Source organism: Rhinatrema bivittatum, chromosome 2 (genome assembly GCF_901001135.1).
Source record: "Rhinatrema bivittatum chromosome 2, aRhiBiv1.1, whole genome shotgun sequence".
NCBI classification, from domain to species: Eukaryota; Metazoa; Chordata; class Amphibia; order Gymnophiona; family Rhinatrematidae; genus Rhinatrema; species Rhinatrema bivittatum.
In genome coordinates, this window is record NC_042616.1 from 25,375,112 (window position 1) to 25,393,104 (window position 17,993).

The following is a 17,993-nucleotide window of genomic DNA, read 5'->3' on the forward strand; positions in this document are numbered from 1 at the left end:
TGTTATATACAGGCGATTAAAATCAATTATGAATAAGGTATCTGCAAAATAGATAGGAGGGATTGGAAAATTAATTGTTTAGATGTCGAGCAAGAGGTATTATATGGCATATATAATAAGTTAATATAATATAATTAATATATATAATTAATATATATATATATAAATTATATATATAAATTATATATATTATTATATATTATATAATAATATATAATTATTATATTATTAAATTATATATTATTATTATATTATAATTAAATTATATTATAATTAAATTACTATATATTATTATTATATTATAATAATATAATTATTATAATAATAATTATATTATTAATTATATATTATATAATATATATATTATATATATATATATATATATATATATATAATTAATATATATAATTAATATAGTTAATATAATATAAGTTAACTAATGTTCTCCGTTCAGAAAACATTCGTTACAGATGGATCCTCTACCTCAAAATTATAGGAAAGTGTTTGAATTACATTTGACACCTGTATGGCTTCTCAGGTGACTTGAAAGTTCTTCCTTTATTCTAAAGCTTTTACCACACAAAGTACTCCAAGGTGGATTCTCTGATGCCATATGAGAAATGGCTTCTGTCTGAAGCTTTTATCACATTCACTACATGTAAATGGTTACTCATTTGTGAATTCTCTGATGCTTTTTCAAATGACCCCGCTGACTAAAACGTTTACCACATTCAATACATGTAAATGGTTTCTCTCCAGTATGAATTCTCTGATGGAGTTTGATATATGCCTTTCGCTGAAAGCATTTACCACACTCACTGCATGCAAATGGTCTTTCTCCAGTGTGGATTCTCGTATGCCTTTTCATTTCTTCCTTTGAGGTAAAACATTTACTACATTCAGTACATGCAAATGGTTTCTCTCCAGTGTGGATTCTCGTATGCCTTTTCATTTCTCCCTTTGAGGTAAGACATTTACCACACTCACTGCATGTATATGGTTTCTCTCCAGTGTGGATTCTCTGATGGCTTTTCATTGCTCCCTTTGTCTTAAAGCATTTATCACACTCAGAGCATGGGAATGGTTTCTCTCCTGTGTGTATTCTCTGATGTATTATGAGTTTATGCTTCTTCCTGAAGCTTTTATTACACTCAGTACATATAAATTGATTTTCTACTTTGGGGATTTTTTTCTGTTGGGAGACATCTGCCTTCCTAATGAAATATTTTTCAGCTTGAACGCAAGAGAATGGTCTCTCACCTGTATGTTTTTTTCCATCTCTTGCAAAGACCCTCTCGTAACATAAGATTTTATTGCATTCACTACTTGAAATTGCTCTCTCTCTTGCTTGGAATGTTAGTTGTCCTGTGAAGATTTCTCTCTCATTGAAGTTTCTGTCATCAGCAGTACACATGAATAATTTTTCTTCTCTCTGTGATTTTTCATTTATTATTAGGTCTTGCTTTTGAATGATGTTTTCTCCTCTTTCAAAAGATGAAAATGGTCTCTCTTCTGTCTCCATTTCCTGGGAATTTAATAAAGAGAACTCAGAGCTGTAAGATTCCTCATTTTGAGGAGAATGAAAGGGTCTCTTACCTGTGTGTGTGCTTTGGTGTATCATTAAGGAGCTCCTGCTAGAAAAGTTTTTCTTACATTCAATACAAGTGAAAGTGCTCTCTTGACTGTGGATTCTCTGGTGTAATTTCAGGGTTTCCTTCTGTTTGAAACATTTTCCACACTGAGAACATGGAAAAGTTCTCATTTCTGTGTGGGTTTTCTGGTGCAATATAAAATGACATTTCCTAGCAAAGGTTTTCCCACAGGTGTTACAGTGAAAGGATTTCTTCCCTTCCTCCTGTCGCTGGATGGGTTCAGAAGTCATTTGATCCCTGTTACTACTCTGGAAGGGTCTCTCTGCTCTCAGGTGTCTCTGGTTTTCAGGGATGTCTGTGAGCTCCCTGTTACTTCTCTCACATGCAATGACTCCATCCACTGAGGCTCCTGTAGGGTCTCGCTGCTTCTTCCCTGATTTCTGCTGACTTTGGCTCGTGTCTCCCCCCTCAGTCCTCTGGGAAAGATTCTCACAGACATTTTCTGATTGTCTTGGGGTAAGTGCCAGTTCGATAGGGTGTTCTTCTTGATTCTCCTCCGTCTTCTCTTCCTGTATGACCTCATTGTCTGCTAAATATAAAAAGAAGGAATTAATCATGTGTCAGTGACAATGGAATGGAAAGCTATCAATGACCTGGGATCAGACTTTTTAAAAGATCACACAATGACTGGATAGGATCTCTAATATTAGAGATTTTTCTAACGTAGCTAAAGCTTCTGGAGACGCCTGTGAGAACTCCTGTGTGATGTCTTTATACAGCTCCTGTGGTTTGTTTTATTCATCTATATACTTATTTATTTATTTTATTTTATTTCTTTTGTATACCGACATTCGATCGAGATATCACATCGGTTTCCAGGTAACAGGTTGAATAGGGCGAGATCTGCCCTATTTTACATTTAACAAGATAACAATTGATTAAACTATTGATGTAAAAAACATTGTAACATATGAATACAAATGAATGGGAGTATAATTTGTAGCATATATCCTATATACAATATATACAGTTTGAATTGGTTACGATTAGATCTGGTGGGAATAGGGGGGGAAAAGGAGGGGGTGGTTGTGAGGGGGGTGATATGCGGTAGTGCATGTAAGGGTCAAGTGGGCAGGTTTTCAAGAACATGCAGTTGAAGAGGTTGGGAATCCGGAGGGAAGGCTTTCAAGAACAGCCATGTTTTTAGCTGTTTTTTGAAGACTTGTGGTGAGGGTTCGTGTCTGAGATGAGTGGGGAGGGAGTTCCATAGGGTAGGGCCAGCTATTGTAATGGCTCGTTTGCGTGTTGCATTGAGGTGAGCATTTTTGAGATTTGGGATGGAGAGGAGACCTGTGTTGGAGGATCTGAGATTCCTTTGTGTGGTGTATGGTTGGATAGTGTTGTTTAGCCAGACCATTTTGCTATTGTTTATTTTTTTGTGTATAAGGGTGAGGGTTTTATACTGTATTCTTTGTGTGATGGGCAGCCAGTGGAGGTTTTTGAGAGTGGGTGTGATGTGGGAGGATTTTCTGTGGTTGGTGATAATTCTGGCGGCAGCATTTTGTAGGACTTGGAGGGGTTTGATGTGGATTTCTTATAAAACTTATACCCCACCTCCCCCAATGCAGTTGTTCAGGGTGGATTACAAAGATACCCACACATTCAATCACAAATAAAATAGTTAGAACAACATAGAAGAAGACCAGAAGGCTCATCTGCATACTGCTCCCAGCAGCCCCCGGGAGAGGAGTCCAGAGGTTACCACAAGCAATCCAGGCATTGAATTCCACAGTCTCAGCTTCCAGAGGCCCCGCACCCTTGGCAGTAGAAGAGGATTGGAAGTGCACACCATCAGGCATGCAAATCTCAGATCCTTCAATTAACTAACTGAGTGAAGATCAATTTAATAGTGGTTAAAGAGGATTGGTAAATATTGCTTTGGGAAATCTTTGGACTTATAAATGTTTGGTGAAAGGTGAAATAGAGGGATATATTCTTTAGAGTTTGTGTGTGTCTGAGGTAATAAGCAAGCCAGAGATAGTTAATTCTAGTGTCTGTCTTTCCCACCCACTCAACCCTTGATTTTTAGGCACGAGACACTTTCTCATTAAAAATCAATCAGGGTCTTATCTAAAACATACTATTGTACCAGCCCTTATTGAAAGTTTAATCACCCCCTTGTAGGACACTAGCTGATTAATTAGTAAATTCACCTGTAAATTATTTTTTTTTTCCATTTAAAGTTTTATTGAACCTTTAACAGTATCATGTTCACAAACAAACAAACATGTTGACAGGTGTACATCACAACAATGATATCTGTATACATATCCTATCTAGTATGAAGACATACCCTAACCCATTTAGTAATAACAGAGTGAATCATTTTACAGCATGAAATTTCAACTGTGATTTTCTACCTCACCCCACCCTCCCCCCCTTCTCCATTATATATGACCAATATAGTAGGAATTGGTGTGTCTATTCGATTACCACAAACAACCACCAGGGTCCCACCCCTGAAATGAAATGAAAGTACTCCATGCCCAGGTTCACAGAACTCATAAGGGAGAGCCTATTGCTTGGAGGGATTTCCAACATGAATATGCTTGCCATGTCTTTTCAAATTTATGTGTACATTTATGTCAAAAAGCTGTTATTTTGGACAATAAATATATTTTTTTCACTTTCTGTTGTATGACTGCTTTTGATGGTACTCCGGGTTCTTTCCATGACCTTGCAATTTCCAAACGTGTGGCTAACAAGACATGCTGAGCCAACCTATTGAAATCATCCGACAAACCTATAAATTTTAGCCAAAGCAACGCCTGAGCCGGTCCAATAACTGTTATGCCGGGTACCATATCTCTCAGCCAATGGTGAATTGCCTTCCACAACACCTGTAAGACAGGACACTCCCACCATATATGGATAAAGGTTCCCACATTTCCTCCAGCAATGTTCAGATAGGTGGGGCATAAATTTGAAATTCACCTGTAAATTTAAAGTACTCTCAATTCCAACTCCCTTAGTATCCTAAACTTAACTAGGAACGCAATAAAACTAAGATGAAGGCAGCAGTCCAGCAGCAAGAGGGGGGGCTTTCCAGTCTTTTGCATTGAGTGTCACATGTATGATTTTTTACCCGCCAGTGAGAGATTGTATGTGTGCACTTGGTGCAAAGAGCTCCTAGCTCTCAGGGAACGAATCCGATCTCTGGAGGCTAGAGTAGCAGACTTGGAGGAGCTGAGGCAGACAGAGAGGTACATTGATGAGACCTTCAGGGACATAGTAGCCAAGTCCCAAATCCAGTCTGGTAGCCCCAGTGCTGCCTTGGAACAGAAAGGTCTCCCAGTAGGAGAACATCACGCTGGTGTAGCAGGAAGTGATCCTGTAGCAAGCACCTGCTCTCCAGGTGATGGTATTGTCCTCTCGCACTGAGGACAAGTCTCCCAGGGCTACTGCCCAGGAGGGAAGAGTTAGGCCGGCCATCATGGTTGGTGATTCAATTATTAGAAATGTAGATAGCAGGGTGGCTGGTGGACGTGAGGACCGCCTGGTAACTTGCCTGCCTGGTGCAAAGGTGGCAGACCTCACGCATCACCTAGATAGGATTATAGACAGTGCTGGGGAGGAGCCGGCTGTCGTGGTACATGGGGGCACTAACGACATAGGAAAAGGTGGAGAGAGGTTCTGGAAGCCAAATTTAGGATTTTAGGTAGAATGATGAAATCCAGAACCTCCAGGGTGGCATTCTCTGAAATGCTTCCTGTTTCACGTGCAGGTCCCCAGAGGCAGGCAGAGCTCCAGAGTTTCAATGCGTGGATGAGATGATGGTGCAGGGAAGAGGGATTCAGTTTTGTAAGGAACTGGGGAAACTTTTGGGGAAGGGGGAGACTTTTCCAAAAGGATGTGGAGAGGGTGGTGGATGCCTGGAATGTCATTCCTGAGGAAGTGGTGAAGACCAGAACTGTGAAGGAATTCAAAGGGGCGTGGGATAAACACTGTGGATCCATAAAGTCTAGGGGATGTGTATGAAGAGTGGGTGGCTCGCGGGAATGATGGCTACTACCGGAGATAATACCCTTATTCAATAAACATACACAGTTAATGCGACTCCAATATTGCTCTAAGCTTCAATGGCAAGAGGTAATGTGGGAAAAAAAAAATATTTCCATTCACAAAAAAAAAGGGAGTAGCTTGCTTGTTACAGCGGATACTACTCCAACCAAATAAGCCTGATACTTCACTTTCAATGCATATCCAGCATAGCTCTCTGCTTCAATGGCATGAGGAATGAAGAAAAGTGGATCTATATACAGACAACAACCAACAAGGACGGAATTACATAGTCGGGGTAAACAAGCATGGGTGTAGCTTGCTTACTGCAGCGGTTACTATCCCTAACTAACAGGCCGATACAGTACAGTGCGCTCCAGTGCAGCGCACTGTTAACCCGCAATTGGACGCGTGTTTTGGACGCACTAGCTTTACCACTTATTCAGTAAGGGGTAATAGCGCGTCTAAAACGTACGTCCAACCCCCCCCCCCCCCCCAGCACCTGCAACATGCAATACAGAAAGTAAAATGTATAGCCAAGCCAGGCACCGGGAAAGTGTACAGAAAAGCAGTAAAAACTTTTTTTCTGTGCACCCTCTGACTTAATATCATGGCGATATTAAGTTGAGGTCCCGAAAGTTAAAAATAGTAAAAAAAAAAAAAATAGAAAAAATAGAAAAAAAAATTTTGAAATAGGCCCGCAGGTCGAAAACCAGATGCTCAATTTTGCCGGCATCTGGTTTCCGAACCCGTGGCTGTCAGCGGGTTTGAGAACAGACGCCGGCAAAATTGAGCGTTGGCTGTCAAACCCGCTAACAGCCACCGCTGGCCCTAATTTTAATAAATTAAAATACTGTATCATGCGCACAGGAGAGTGGCCTGTGCAAGCACCGGGAGAGCGGGCGCTTGTTCGTGCTCCCGCGATTTTACTGTATCGGTCCGTAATTAAGCTAGATATTTCACTTAGATATAGTTCCAACACTGCTCTCTACATTAATGGAGGGGGGAAGGGAAACAGAACCAAAAGTTTACTAAGAGCCAAGAGTAACATAAGTATGAGAAAAAAAAAGAGTGCGAAAGCTTGCTGGGCAGACTGGATGGGCCGTTGGTCTTCTTCTGCCGTCATTTCTATGGATGGGCTCCACCTTAACCAGAGTGGAATCAAAAAGGAGATAGAGCAGCAAAACGCACTTTGAAATGTCTGTATGCCAATGCCAGAAGTCTAAGAAGTAAGATGGGAGAGTTAAGAGTTTATAGCAGTAAGTGAGGAGATTGACATAACTGGCATCACAGAGTCTTGGTGGAAGGATAACCAATGGGACAGAGCTCTATCAGGGTACAAATTATATCGCAATGATAGGGAGTATCAACTTGGCGGGGGTGTGGCACTTTATGTCCGGGAGAGTATAGAGTCCAACAGAATAAAGATCATACAAGAGACTAAGTGCTCAGTAGAATCTATATGAGTAGAAATCCCATGTGTGTTGGGTAAGAGTATAGTGATAGGAGTATATTTATTTATTTATTTATTTTTAGATTTTTATATACCGGTGTTCCTATATGAAATAAAGATCACATCGGTTTACATTGAAACAGAACATGAAAATTGCCAAAAGGCATTACATAGAACAAGGTTATGAAACTTGGAACAGTGTACATAAGTTCAAAATTTAACAATAACGTTGTAACATTGATGACCAAAAGATAAAGGAGAAAAAAAAAAAAAAAAGACTTAAACAATTAAGTTGACAGGTCTTATTGAGCATAAAAATTATAACGTATAAGTGAGAAAGTCTCAAGTGTCCTGCAGCAAGAGATTAGATACCGAAGTAGGTAGTGGTATGGAAAATGGGGGTTTGTGAAGAAGATATGTTCTTGCTGGTTGGAGGGGAAAAAATGATGATCATGGTCCTGGAAAAGCTTGGCTAAAGAGCCAGGTTTTAAGTTTTTTTTTGAATGAAGAGTGGCAGAACTCAAGCCGAATGTCTGGTGGGAGCGCATTCCATTGAATGGGGCCTGCTGTAGATATGGCACGTTTATGATGCGAGGATTTTGTTGAAGGTACATAGAGTGTGCCTTTATATGCTCCTCTGATGGGTCTAGAGGAGGAGTGAGGGCGTAGTTGGTTACATAATTGAAGAGGAGAGATATTGTGAATGGATTTATGAATTACGGTGAGTACTTTATATAGGATCCTTTGCTTTATAGGCAGCCAGTGGAGGAGCTTGAGAATGGGGGTGATGTGATCTCTTTTATTCGTATTGGTAAGGATTCTGGCTGCAGAGTTCTGTAGCATTTGGAGGGGTTTGATGGATGAATATGGAAGGCCAAAGAGAAGCGAATTGCAATAGTCGACTTTTGATAGAATAATGGCTTGTAGGACCATCCGAAAATCGTTGAAATAAAGAAGAGGCTTCAATTTTTTTAAGACTTGTAACTTATAAAAACAGTCTTTGGTGGTTGTGCTTATGAATTTTTTAAAATTGAGCTGATTGTCTAGCATGATACCTAGATCTCGAACATGTGGTGAGTGATTTAATATGGGAGTGGATGAGTTGAGTAGGTCAGCTGGGTTTAGAAGTTTGATGTTGATGTCTTGATTGATGATTAGGATCTCAGTTTTGTTGTTGTTAAGAATGAGGCAAAGGCTGGAGAGAAGATGATTGATCTGTTGCAAACAATTGTTCCAGTGAGCCAAGGTTTTTTGTAAGGATTCTGAGATTGGGATGAGTATCTGGATGTCATCCGCGTAGAGATAGTGAGTTAGGTTTAGTTTAGTAAGTAGATGACATAGAGGTAAGAGGTAAATGTTGAAGAGGGTAGGGGAAAGGGAGGAACCCTGAGGGACCCCCCGGTTGGAAGGGATCGGTTGTGATTCTTTGTTGTTAATCTTTACTTTGAATTGTCTATTTGCTAGGAAGGATTTGAACCAGCTGAAGACTGTTCCTTTAATGCCTATATCTGCCAGACATTTTAATAGAGATGAATGGTTGACAGTGTCAAAGGCTGCAGAGAGATCTAGTAGTATCAAAAGATGTGGTTGTTTTTTGTCCATATTAGATAGAATAGAATCGGTAAGAGAGATAAGGAGAGATTCAGTGCTTAACGATTTCCGAAAGCCATACTGGGAAGATACAAGAATGTTGTTTTCTTCCAAATATTCAGATAGTTGTTTATTGACTATCTTTTCCATAATTTTGGCGATCAATGGCAGATTAGCTATTGGGCGGAAGTTAGCTGGATCTGTGGTTGGAAGATTAGGTTTTTTAAGTAGAGGTTTGAGAATGGCTAATTTAAGTTGGTCAGGAACTAGACCCTGGGAGAGAGAGCAGTTAATGATGTCTGCAATTGGTTTTGATATGGAGTTTCTTATTGCGATGAGAAGGTTAGTAGGAATTGTGTCTAAGGGATGAGATGACGGTTTCATTTTTTTAAGTATGTTTTCTATCTCAAGTGCTGAAGTGGTCTCGAAAGTTTCCAGCGTTGTATTTAGTTGAGGTGAGGTAATGTGAGGGAAAGGGGGATATGAAAAAGATGATGAGAAAGAGATAGTCAGTTTGTCAATTTTATCCTTAAAGTATTCTGCTAGTTCTGATGCTTTGTTGAGTGCTTGATCATCAGGAATGGTAGGAGGTGATGGTTTAGTGAGAGCTGAAACGTAGGAGAAAAGTGCTTTTGAATCAAATATGAAATGATGTATTTTTTTTGAGAAAAAATCTCTCTTTGTTCTCAGTATGGTGATCCTATAAGCATTGAGGGAGGTTTTATAAATAGCTAATGTTGTGGGGGATGGGTTTCTCCTCCAAGTGTGTTCTTTATTTCTTAGCTCTTGTTTAAGCAGCTTCAGTTCTGGGGTGAACCAGGGTTTCCTGTTGTCTGGCGAAGGTTGTACTACTTTTGTGATGGAAGGGCAGGTAATGTCTGCGATCTTTTTGGTGATGTTGCACCATGAGGTGGTGGCTGTAGATGCGTTGGAGAGATCGAGATGTAATAATTCATTAGTGAACTGATTGATGAGAAGGTCTGTAGAACAAGGTTTCCTGAATTGAATAGTGTTTTTTGGGAACGAAAGTGGAGGATGTTGTGAAAGCTTGAAGGTCGTGTTGATGATTTGATGGTCCGACCAAGGGACAGGTGAACATGTGATTGTATTTGTGTTTGAGATGCACTGATTAATGAAAATAAGGTCTAAAGTGTGACCTGCTTTGTGGGTAGGGGCTTTTATAATTTGTGTGAAGCCCATGTAGTTGAGAGCCGAGAGTAGGGTAACACAATTTGGGGATTGTGGTGAAGCATCGACATGTAAGTTGAAATCACCCAGTAAGATGGCAGGTTTGTCTGGGTTGAAGTATTTGGCAGAGAGTTCAATGACTGGTGAAGGGTCAGAATCTAAAGATCCTGGTGGAGCGTAGATTAGGCCAATTTGTAAATGATCAGATTTAAAGAAAGAGAGCTCTAATTTTGATGTGGTATATGAATGTTGTAAAGATATTCTTAGACCTTTCTTGGCTGCGAGAAGCAGACCTCCTCCCTTTCTTTTGGTTCTAGGTATGGAGAAAAAATCATAAAGCTGAGTTGGTAGTTGATTTAACAGAGCTAAATCTGAAGGTTTAAACCACGTTTCTGTGATTGCACAGATATCTGGGTTTACTTCAGTAAGGTAGTCGTTTAAGATATGAGTTTTTTTTGAAAGTGATTGAACATTGAATAGAGTAAGAGATAACAGAGAAAGGCCGAGGAATTGTGTGATTGGTGAAATCATTATTGGAATTAGCCTTTGATGACGGTTGTAGTGTTGTGGGAAAGGCTTAGTTTGATGTTTACGTTGATTCTTGATGATTGGTATGGAGTATTCGCCATGGCAAACATGGTGATGTATAGGGATAGGGAAACCAAGAAGCATGTTGATCTGTTTGTGTGGTATAGAGAGAATATTAGAGGCTTACTCGAGTGCTCCAAAGAAGATGAAGATTCAAGGGCCAGTAAACTGGCTTATTATTGACCCGAAGCTGGCTTTAGGATCAGGGAACACTATCTGTTGAGGTTCCAGGGTTTGTGGAGATTTTGGATTACAATTTCAATTTGTTTTCCTGTTGATGAATAAAGCTTGGGATCTATTCTCGTCTCCCTTACACGAATCAGCTGACTTGAATCTTGTTGCCAATGTAATTTATAGATTTAAAGATGATATGCTGAATTCTAATCACGGTATGAAAGGAGAATTAAGCAGATAATGAAAAAGAGTATGATCTCAGGGGCTGCACGAAGGGGCGCACAAAGGGGCAAGCCCCTTTGTCGCGCGCCAAAGGCGCGCGACGCCGGAGAGATGTGAAATTTAAAATCCCTCTCGTCTCCCCGATTGGATGGTAAGTCTGGAGGGAGGGACTTAGCTGTTGTGCTGTGATGCTGTCTGTGCGATCGCAGATCAGGCTCGCCGGGGGGAAGGGAACAAAAAGGCCTTACCCCGACGGGTCTGGGCGCCGATCACGCAGGCCTTCCTCTTGCAGCGGCAGCAGAAACGGTAGCGGTAGCGTCAGCAGCAGCGGCGGCCTCAGGTTGTTATTGTCAGCGGCGCCGGAGAGAGGTGAAATTTAAAATCCCTCTCGTCTCCCCGATTGGATGGTAAGTCTGGAGGGAGGGACTTAGCTGTTGTGCTGTGATGCTGTCTGTGCGATCGCAGATCAGGCTCGCCGGGGGGAAGGGAACAAAAAGGCCTTACCCCGACGGGTCTGGGCGCCGATCGCGCAGGCCTTCCTCTTGCAGCGGCAGCAGAAACGGTAGCGGTAGCGTCAGCAGCAGCGGCGGCCTCAGGTTGTTATTGTCAGCGGCGCCGGAGAGAGGTGAAATTTAAAATCCCTCTCGTCTCCCCGATTGGATGGTAAGTCTGGAGGGAGGGACTTAGCTGTTGTGCTGTGATGCTGTCTGTGCGATCGCAGATCAGGCTCGCCGGGGGGAAGGGAACAAAAAGGCCTTACCCCGACGGGTCTGGGCGCCGATCGCGCAGGCCTTCCTCTTGCAGCGGCAGCAGAAGCGGTAGCGGTAGCGTCAGCAGCAGCGGCGGCCTCAGGTTGTTATTGTCAGCGGCGCCGGAGAGAGGTGAAATTTAAAATCCCTCTCGTCTCCCCGATTGGATGGTAAGTCTGGAGGGAGGGACTTAGCTGTTGTGCTGTGATGCTGTCTGTGCGATCGCAGATCAGGCTCGCCGGGGGGAAGGGAACAAAAAGGCCTTACCCCGACGGGTCTGGGCGCCGATCGCGCAGGCCTTCCTCTTGCAGCGGCAGCAGAAGTGGTAGCGGTAGCGTCAGCAGCAGCGGCGGCCTCAGGTTGTTATTGTCAGCGGCGCCGGAGAGAGGTGAAATTTAAAATCCCTCTCGTCTCCCCGATTGGATGGTAAGTCTGGAGGGAGGGACTTAGCTGTTGTGCTGTGATGCTGTCTGTGCGATCGCAGATCAGGCTCGCCGGGGGGAAGGGAACAAAAAGGCCTTACCCCGACGGGTCTGGGCGCCGATCGCGCAGGCCTTCCTCTTGCAGCGGCAGCAGAAGTGGTAGCGGTAGCGTCAGCAGCAGCGGCGGCCTCAGGTTGTTATTGTCAGCGGCGCCGGAGAGAGGTGAAATTTAAAATCCCTCTCGTCTCCCCGATTGGATGGTAAGTCTGGAGGGAGGGACTTAGCTGTTGTGCTGTGATGCTGTCTGTGCGATCGCAGATCAGGCTCGCCGGGGGGAAGGGAACAAAAAGGCCTTACCCAGACGGGTCTGGGCGCCGATCGCGCAGGCCTTCCTCTTGCAGCGGCAGCAGAAACGGTAGCGGTAGCGTCAGCAGCAGCGGTGGCCTCAGGTTGTTATTGTCAGCGGCGCCGGAGAGAGGTGAAATTTAAAATCCCTCTCGTCTCCCCGATTGGATGGTAAGTCTGGAGGGAGGGACTTAGCTGTTGTGCTGTGATGCTGTCTGTGCGATCGCAGATCAGGCTCGCCGGGGGGAAGGGAACAAAAAGGCCTTACCCCGACGGGTCTGGGCGCCGATCGCGCAGGCCTTCCTCTTGCAGCGGCAGCAGAAGTGGTAGCGGTAGCGTCAGCAGCAGCGGCAGCCTCAGGTTGTTATTGTCAGCGGCGCCGGAGAGAGGTGAAATTTAAAATCCCTCTCGTCTCCCCCGATTGGATGGTAAGTCTGGAGGGAGGGACTTAGCTGTTGTGCTGTGATGCTGTCTGTGCGATCGCAGATCAGGCTCGCCGGGGGGAAGGGAACAAAAAGGCCTTACCCCGACGGGTCTGGGCGCCGATCGCGCAGGCCTTCCTCTTGCAGCGGCAGCAGAAACGGTAGCGGTAGCGTCAGCAGCAGCGGCGGCCTCAGGTTGTTATTGTCAGCGGCGCCGGAGAGAGGTGAAATTTAAAATCCCTCTCGTCTCCCCGATTGGATGGTAAGTCTGGAGGGAGGGACTTAGCTGTTGTGCTGTGATGCTGTCTGTGCGATCGCAGATCAGGCTCGCCGGGGGGAAGGGAACAAAAAGGCCTTACCCCGACGGGTCTGGGCGCCGATCGCGCAGGCCTTCCTCTTGCAGCGGCAGCAGAAGCGGTAGCGGTAGCGTCAGCAGCAGCGGCGGCCTCAGGTTGTTATTGTCAGCGGCGCCGGAGAGAGGTGAAATTTAAAATCCCTCTCGTCTCCCCGATTGGATGGTAAGTCTGGAGGGAGGGACTTAGCTGTTGTGCTGTGATGCTGTCTGTGCGATCGCAGATCAGGTTCGCCGGGGGGAAGGGAACAAAAAGGCCTTACCCCGACGGGTCTGGGCGCCGATCGCGCAGGCCTTCCTCTTGCAGCGGCAGCAGAAGCGGTAGCGGTAGCGTCAGCAGCAGCGGCGGCCTCAGGTTGTTATTGTCAGCGGCGCCGGAGAGAGGTGAAATTTAAAATCCCTCTCGTCTCCCCGATTGGATGGTAAGTCTGGAGGGAGGGACTTAGCTGTTGTGCTGTGATGCTGTCTGTGCGATCGCAGATCAGGCTCGCCGGGGGGGAAGGGAACAAAAAGGCCTTACCCCGACGGGTCTGGGCGCCGATCGCGCAGGCCTTCCTCTTGCAGCGGCAGCAGAAGCGGTAGCGTCAGCAGCAGCGGCGGCCTCAGGTTGTTATTGTCAGCGGCGCCGGAGAGAGGTGAAATTTAAAATCCCTCTCGTCTCCCCGATTGGATGGTAAGTCTGGAGGGAGGGACTTAGCTGTTGTGCTGTGATGCTGTCTGTGCGATCGCAGATCAGGCTCGCCGGGGGGGAAGGGAACAAAAAGGCCTTACCCCGACGGGTCTGGGCGCCGATCGCGCAGGCCTTCCTCTTGCAGCGGCAGCAGAAGCGGTAGCGGTAGCGTCAGCAGCAGCGGCGGCCTCAGGTTGTTATTGTCAGCGGCGCCGGAGAGAGGTGAAATTTAAAATCCCTCTCGTCTCCCCGATTGGATGGTAAGTCTGGAGGGAGGGACTTAGCTGTTGTGCTGTGATGCTGTCTGTGCGATCGCAGATCAGGCTCGCCGGGGGGGAAGGGAACAAAAAGGCCTTACCCCGACGGGTCTGGGCGCCGATCGCGCAGGCCTTCCTCTTGCAGCGGCAGCAGAAGTGGTAGCGGTAGCGTCAGCAGCAGCGGCGGCCTCAGGTTGTTATTGTCAGCGGCACCAGAGATACTACCATCCAATACTACCATCCACCTGGACAAAATGGTCAGACAGATGATGAAATGCTAAGAGAAATCAGGGAAGCAAACCAATTTGGCAGTGCAATAATAATGGGAGATTTCGATTACCTTATGACAATCACGTTGTATCAAGATTTTGTTATTTTATATCGTTGCTAGTATTGACATTTAACAGTCTTATACTTTTTATGACATTTTATTACAATTTTTATGTAATTTTTGGACCTTCATACCACCCGCGGTTTGCAAGAATAAACTTGTGTTTTCACTGCTATGGGTCTTTTTTAATCATCGGTCCGCTAAACTTTCTTCATAATTGTTTTTTCCATTTTTCTTTTAGCTTTTAGACATTTTTTTTTATAAAATTACAGAAAATGGTACTTCCCTTTTACTTGAGAGGACCAAGTTCCAGAGTCCAAGTCCGACATGAACACGTTTCGCGAGCCGCTGCTTCATGGACTTCTCGGTTTGATTCACTAAACACTATTGTAGAAAATCTCTGGATATTTGTTTATAGAAAAGCTGTTTATAGAAAATCTCCAAATATTCATCAACTTTTCAATTCAATGGAGGTCCATCTTATTGCTTCTGAAAATCAAAACTATTTTAGTTGCTTAAACAGTATAACCACACATAACAATAAAATGCACATCCTGGACTTCCACCATTTTCTTCCTTCAGCAATTAGGTGAATTGAAAACGAGTCTGGTTTATATGGAGTTCACATGCCTCACCTGGCGACTAACATGCTATGATTGACTGCCAATCACATGAAATGGACCCACTCAATTTTCTTGTTTAGTCCAGGTGGAGTTACTGACTGAAGTTGATAGATTCATTTTTGCTCACACTGCCTAAGACACTTAACTCTGTCAACCCCCCCCCCCCTCCTCCAATGTGGATATACTACGTCCAACATTGTCCACTGTATGTCATCAAAGCCATGATTGAAATCTTTAAAAGTGGTCTACAAGGGGTTCTTCTATTCTGCCAGTCTTCAGGCAACACTTGTGCTCAGTGAGTCTAATACGGATTTGACATTTAGTTATTCCCACATACACAAGTGGGCATGGACAGAATATAGCATAAACCACAAAAATGGTATGACAAGTGAATTTGGGCAAAAAAATCAACTGACCCGATGCGGTTTTAATAGAGGTCTGTGCTGATTTCAATGGGCAACACGTGCATTTGGTACAAGGCTTCATTGTCTCCAATGTATTAGGAGGATTATGGCAGCTTGCGTGGGCCACATGATCTTTAATGTTCCGACCTCTAGAATATGCAATCCTAATCAGTTCCTTAAACAAGGGGTGGATTTCCTGGAGGATTTCCCAGTGTTTTCGGATAGCTCTGCTAATAGAGGCAGATGCCAATGTGTGACTAAGGATCAGAGTCTGAGGGTTTGATTCCTCCTCTGATGTTTTTTTTCAAAAAAAGATAATCCCTATTAGCATATAGGGCTCTATGATATGCTGATTTAACATAGTAGACATGGTACCCCCGCTGTAGAAACTGATCCGCCACATGTTTGGCTTGATTCTTGAATTTGGCATGATCCGTATATAGTCTCCTTAACCTTAGGAATTGTCCTACAGGAAGATTAGTTTTAAAGTTGACGGGATGGAAACTGTCAAATCGGAGCAAGTTGTTACGGTCGTTTGGTTTACGAAATATTCTAGTCCTGACACTTTGACCATGTCTGGGGATCAGAATATCCAAATATGCCACCTGTTGATCATGGAAAATGCTTAGTGAATTTAAGGCAGGTATCCAACTTGTTCAACCAAGCATGAAATTCAAGAAGAGCAGACTGTGGGCCTTCCCAAATGATGAAAACATTGTCTATATACCTCTTCCAGCACTTTCGATTATTGATTCCGAGCACACCCTTGAATGCACAGCGATTCAAAAGCAGTAACAAATACATTGGCAACATCGGGTGCCATGGCAGCACCCATAGCTGTTCCTCGTGTCTGTAAATAAAATGTATCCTCCAACATGAAATAATTTTTACTTAAGGCCAACTTAAGCAGCTCTCTAATGAAATCAGTTCGAATTCGCTGGGGTTGTGGACGAGACTCCAAGACCTTAGTAACCGCTGTTAGTGCTTGATCCTGCGGGATGACAGTATATAACGATTCAATGTCCATAGTGACTAACAGACTATCCTGTGTTAAGGTGACTGTGGCCAAAAATTGGAGCATACTGGAACTGTCTTTAATGTAGGATGCAGCTTGTGGCACAAATGGCTGTAAGATCTTATCAAGAAAAATTGAAATAGGTTCCAAGACAGACTCTTTGGTGGATACTATTGGTCTCCCTGGCAGGTTAGTGAGGGGTTTATGTATCTTGGGCACTATATATAAAATGGGTATTCTGGGGCTCTCTGCTTCTACAGCAGGGGAGAAGTAAAAAAAAACCAACAAGGGCTGTACAACATAGTCTAGGTAAAACAAATAAGCATGGGTGTAGCTTGCTTATCGCGGCAGTTACTGCCCCTACTACCCCTAACTAATCAAGCTAGATATTTCACTTGCATGCAGCTCCATCACTGCTCTCTACATTAATGGTGGGGGTGGAAGGGGAATAGAACAAGGAGCTAAGAGTAACAGATAAGAATGAGAGAAAAAATGTGTGAGGCTTGCTGGGCAGACTGGATGGGCCATTCGGTCTTCTTCTGCCGTCATTTCTATGTTTCTATGATACCAGAGTTCAAACCCTCACTCCACTACTTTTTACCTCTGTCAATTCCTGATAAAAAGCCGTACGCTTCCTGTAGGCATGAAGACTTGCTCATAATCACCACGGCGCCCCCCTTGTCAGTGGGTTTAATGATAATATCCTCCCTGTTTTGCAAGTGGTGTAAAGCCTGTGATTCTCCATGGGACATATTAAAATAAACGCGTGGTTTTGATTTCTCTATCTTCTCAACAAGTTCCTGAAAGGTGTTTATAGCGAGGTCTCCTAGGGGTGGTGGACTCCACTTGGATTTTAGTTTGACTAAGGATACAGTGACAGGGACCAACTCTAGAGGACATCGTGACAAATAGATTTTACGTTGCAGTTGTCTTATGAATTTATTGAAGTCACAACGGAATTGGACAGGGTTGTGTTTCTGTGTAGGGACATAATTAAGTCCTTTGTTTAAAACTGCTTCCTCAATAGCAGTTACAGGACATCCTGAGAGGTTAATCACCGCTGAGGTTATGTCCAATCTTTCTGCCCCCTAGTGGAGGGAAGTTGTTTGCTGCAAACTGCTAGCTGGTCCTGGTCGACTCCATTCTGAGGTCTGATAATTCCGTGCTCCCCGTCTTCTTCCTCGTGTGCTCTGGCCCCTGTACTGGGCCGGTCGTGAGTAGTCCCCCGGCTGTGATTCATCGTCACTGCCAGACGAACTATCAGAAAAATTAAATGTAACGTGTTTGGGTTTTTGATCCTAATTAAGCCAGTGGTATATGGGTCCTTTCTTGTAGTCCCCTTCATCTCTACGGAACTTGTTAACTTTGGTGACTTTAATTTCACGTCGGACTTGGACTCGAACTTGGTCTGCTCAAGTAAAGGGGGAAGTACCATTTTCTGTAATTTTATAAAAAAGTATAAAGGCAAAACGAAAAATCAAAAAAACAATTATGAAGAAAGTTTAGCAAAAAAAAGTTTAAAAAAAAAAAAAACCCA

At 43.8% G+C, this 17,993-nt stretch overlaps 1 protein-coding gene across 1 annotated transcript in view; it reads right to left on the reverse strand.

Moving 5' to 3' along the window:
- Positions 1 to 476: 476 nt before the first annotated feature.
- The window catches only part of LOC115083153 (oocyte zinc finger protein XlCOF6-like), a 67,574-nt gene continuing 50,057 nt past the window's right edge, over positions 477 to 17,993 (reverse strand). Inside the window, exon 5 of the mRNA XM_029586961.1 lies at positions 477 to 2,181. Coding sequence (XP_029442821.1) covers positions 671 to 2,181 — 1,511 coding nt within the window. The 3' untranslated portion in view covers positions 477 to 670. The remainder of the gene's footprint in view (positions 2,182 to 17,993) is intronic.